Source organism: Bombus vosnesenskii, unplaced genomic scaffold, assembly GCF_011952255.1.
Source record: "Bombus vosnesenskii isolate JDL3184/JDL3185 unplaced genomic scaffold, Bvos_JDL3184-5_v1.1 scf7180000013358, whole genome shotgun sequence".
Classification (NCBI taxonomy): domain Eukaryota; kingdom Metazoa; phylum Arthropoda; class Insecta; order Hymenoptera; family Apidae; genus Bombus; species Bombus vosnesenskii.
In genome coordinates, this window is record NW_022882992.1 from 21124 (window position 1) to 25155 (window position 4032).

General features: G+C 40.9%; 1 protein-coding gene across 1 annotated transcript; it reads right to left on the minus strand.

Moving 5' to 3' along the window:
* Window positions 1–1226: 1226 nt before the first annotated feature.
* Window positions 1227–3150, minus strand: LOC117237119 (jerky protein homolog-like). The gene has a single exon (XM_033500768.1). It carries the CDS (start codon window positions 3102–3104, stop codon window positions 1659–1661), a length of 1446 nt encoding a protein of 481 aa, XP_033356659.1. The 5' UTR covers window positions 3105–3150; the 3' UTR covers window positions 1227–1658.
* Window positions 3151–4032: the final 882 nt, after the last annotated feature.

Here is a 4032-nt window from a genome sequence, read left to right on the forward strand (position 1 = left end):
CTCTTATGAATTAACTTCAGTTGCATCCCCTTCTCGCGTTCTCTTGTTCGAGCCGGCTATTAAGTGGGCGTTAGGGGGAGGTCGTTGCCCCTAGTGCTGTCACTTCTTCTGGTCGTAGTCCGTCGGGGTGGTGGCGGGGCGGCTCTGGGTCGTCTGACTGCCATTCTTCTCCATCGTCTTATCCTGCAGGGGTGAGAGTTTTTCTTCCTCCCCCTTTCCGCTCGCTCCTTCGCGAACATAACTCCCTCGCAGAAGAGGCGGACGGCCTCGTATTCCTGTGACCCTCTCAACATCGCTTCCACAATCGCTGATGGGGTCAACGTTTCTCCTATGGCGTGCCGCAGGGTGTAGCGGGGCAGCACCCACGCCGGACAGAGCTCCAGGGTGTGCTGCGCTGTGTCCCTGCCCTCTCCGCAGTGGTGGCAGATGTCTGTCGTCTCTCGCCTTATTCTCTTCAGGAACTCGCCGAACACGCCGTGTCCGGTGAGTACTTGTGTCATCCTGAATGTGAGTGGGAGGCCGTGGCGGCTTCTCCATGCCTCCCAGTTTGGTAGGACCGCATCCGCGCCTCGGTGTTCGCTTCTCCCGTTGATCAGTTGGGATCGCCACAGGTTCCATGTGTCCTCCTCGGCGGTTCCTGTGTCGTTTGGAGCCGCCTGCTCGGTGGGGTCTTCTCCCGGGTGCCATTCTCTCCGGCGGGTGTATATCTTTTTGAGCGCCAGCGCCCGCAGCTACCACGGGGGGGGGGGGCGCGGCTAGGGTGGACGCCGACGCGTGAGACATCGTCCGGTATCCCCTAATGATTCTGATGGCGGTCACTCTGTGCAGCCTTCTCAGGAGCAGAATGCTGCGACGGCTTGCCATCAGGTCGTCCGCCCATACGCGGTATACATAAATCTGAGCTCCTAAATAACTTCGTTATTAATATTATGAAAAAAACTACGCAGGTGTAGCGTAATAATTAATCAAATTATTACAAAGTGTCGATCTCAAAACAGGAGATAGAGCTCTTTATTTCCACACACTTATTCAATGATTAATAATATCATGTATCGTGTATGTATCGATGTATTATGTTTGGAGTGACTGGATATTACCCTGGCGGTGGCTCCTGATGAGCAGCTATGATTAACTATCTTATCGGAGTCAAATTTACCCTGTGACACAGGGCAAGGTTATACTATTTGGTAGATAATATGTTTTCGAGAAGACATTTTTTAAATATTATTTTAAAGTCATCATCATTTATTTGTGCGACAATATACTTGTTTAATACATTCATCGATCCATCTCTATATTCCCAATAAACATTTAATTTAACAATTACTTAAACTCTAATTTGCCAAATTCAAAGTATAAAGTTCAAAGAGAACGTAAATACAAGAATAACATTACGCGTCTTTCCTTGTCTTCCATACATAACAGAATCTTGATTATTGGAACTAATAATGATAAATGTGTTTGAATGATAGAAAACAGCTTTTTCTGTACATCAAACCAAATGCTACAAGGAAACAATTGAACGCTATATAAAACCATACGGGTTCCACAATTACTTATCGCTAAATCATATTATATTTCTTAACACATTTTTTAATACACGCGTTTTAATAGAAGCAATTCCACCGAGTTACTTTCATTTTGTGTTTCAAGCCACGTTAGCTCCTTTTTGAGAGCTTCGCACGAGAAGGCCCAGCTTCATCGTCTATAATAGTTATGTTCACTGGATTGTCTTTAAATTCTTGAAGAACTTCTTCGACACATTTCTTCTGGACTATATTATATTGGTTCTCAATAGAAAACCAGTTAAACACATCTATTTCTTCGCACTCTTTGCATCCAGGTAAATCTATCAGCATTCCAAGTACATCGTTTATGTCAGATTCCCATTTTTCTGTGACTTCTATACTCTGCACATTTCTCACCGTCAAAAGTCTGTCCCACGAGTTTGTCAGTATTGCATCTTCGACACTTAACCAAGCATCATGTACAATGCGGCAGCAATCCCACATGGATATTTCTTTATGGACGTCTATCATTTCCTCCTCCGTGCCGCCAACAGTTATTGGCATCGATGTTTTCAGTAATTCTATTCGGTACTTTCGCTTGAAACATGATATTATACCACAATTCATTGGTTGACGGAGTGGTGATACGTTAACTGGAAGAGACATAACTGTAACGGAACGATCTAAATCGTGAAGATCATCGAGATTGTGAAGTGACATAGCATTATCGAGTAACAACAAATGTTGCTCTGTGGGAGCGTTCTCCCGTTGTCTTGCTTTGACTAATTCTAAGAAAAGATTTTCGTACCAGTCTTTGAAAATGGTACTGTCCATGCAAGCATTTTCTTTTGATTTGTAGATAGTTGAGAAGGCTTCTGTATCGTAATTGTATAAAGCATGAACATCTGGTTCGGTACCGATTAGCAGTACCGGCAACTTGCGACATCCGGTAGCATTTGCACAAAAAACTGCAGTAACGTAATCTTCGCACATTTCCAGGTTTTCTGTCGATTTCGCATGGTCCATAATACAAGTTCTTTCTGGTACTATTTTCCACATTATTGTTGTGTAAACGACATTGTAAACGTTCGTCAATGCGATCTGACGTTCATGCAGTAATCTGTTAAAGTCAACTGCAAAGGCTTCCGCTGCAGCGCTTTCAGTATCGAATGGAACAGCTTCTCTGATATCCGCATTAGTAATATTGAAACGTTCTTTAAAGCCTAGGAACCAAGGGCGACCGGCACTAAAACTAGGATATCCGTGTAATTTCATATTAATTTCTAGAGCTCTTCCCTGTAGGTCTGCTTCTGTGATTTGTACGTTTCTTTCCTTACATCGTAAATACCATTGGTGAATAACTCTATCTACATCAACTGTACGTCGTATTAAACGTTTTGTGTCACGGCTAAGTTCCTTACTGCTTTCGAATTGTTTTTTAATCCTTTCGCTTTGTGCATATATACGCTTCAAGGTGGTGTGTGAAATACCGTACTTTTCCATTGCAGATTGTCGAGATTCACATCTTTTTCTCATCTCAAGGATATCGTATTTTTCGGCAATTGTCAAATGTATCGATTTTCGTTTTGACGTCATTATTGTTTGAAACGTTTCGACTGTAAATACCGCACTGAAATGTTGAGACGAGATTTTATTTCGACAGTTGTTGTCGTCGACAATTTTGATAGGGGGAAATAAATACTATGTGTATTAAACATGTATATAAGTATATAGGTATATACGTATATACGTATATTCTGGTGATAGAACGTTCGGATGATGTATGTACGTAATGTATAATCGAGATTACGCTGTATATCAAAATAACAAATAGTATTCGACCGAGAGGTGACATTAAGCAGGCCGCACGAAAATAAGAATTTAGTATGAGAGTATTATGAGAATAAGAACAATTTTAATGCAAACAGTTTATAAATCAATGGTTTTCTCTAACTGAATTTATACTTCTGTCCATCCTATAAACGGTAAACTTTTTAAGAAGACTAAAAATTCATGGATTCTACGAATATTACAAACGTTCTTTTCATGGATTTATTCATCGACCATTTTTACGTAATTTTGAAAAGGAAAAAATAATAACTTTAACTACGAAGATACAAGACTTAAAAATGAATTGTAATTTTGTCATCGTGCTTTATTGTTAATATCGAGTAATTTGAATACAGAGTCTTTTTCTGTAGAAAATTCAACGTAGAACATATTTGTGAAATATGAATTCGTCGAACAAAGAGTTTCGTACTTTTCACATAAAATGATTACTACTAGTGTTAGTTTGACTCATTTTAGACGTTTTGGTCCGTCTTCTTCTCGTGAACAGTTCTGTCCGAGCAGCCGAGCTAAACGGACGTGTAAAACTGCTTCGCCGAAAGTGCGGCAAGTGGCGAAAAGGAAGTTACGAACGTCAACGCTCATCGCCAAATGGTGGAAATCCGTGTCTTTTACTAAAAAGACTATTATCAAATCTAAAGTGCAAAGTCACGTTCCACTGATAAAAATAATTAGT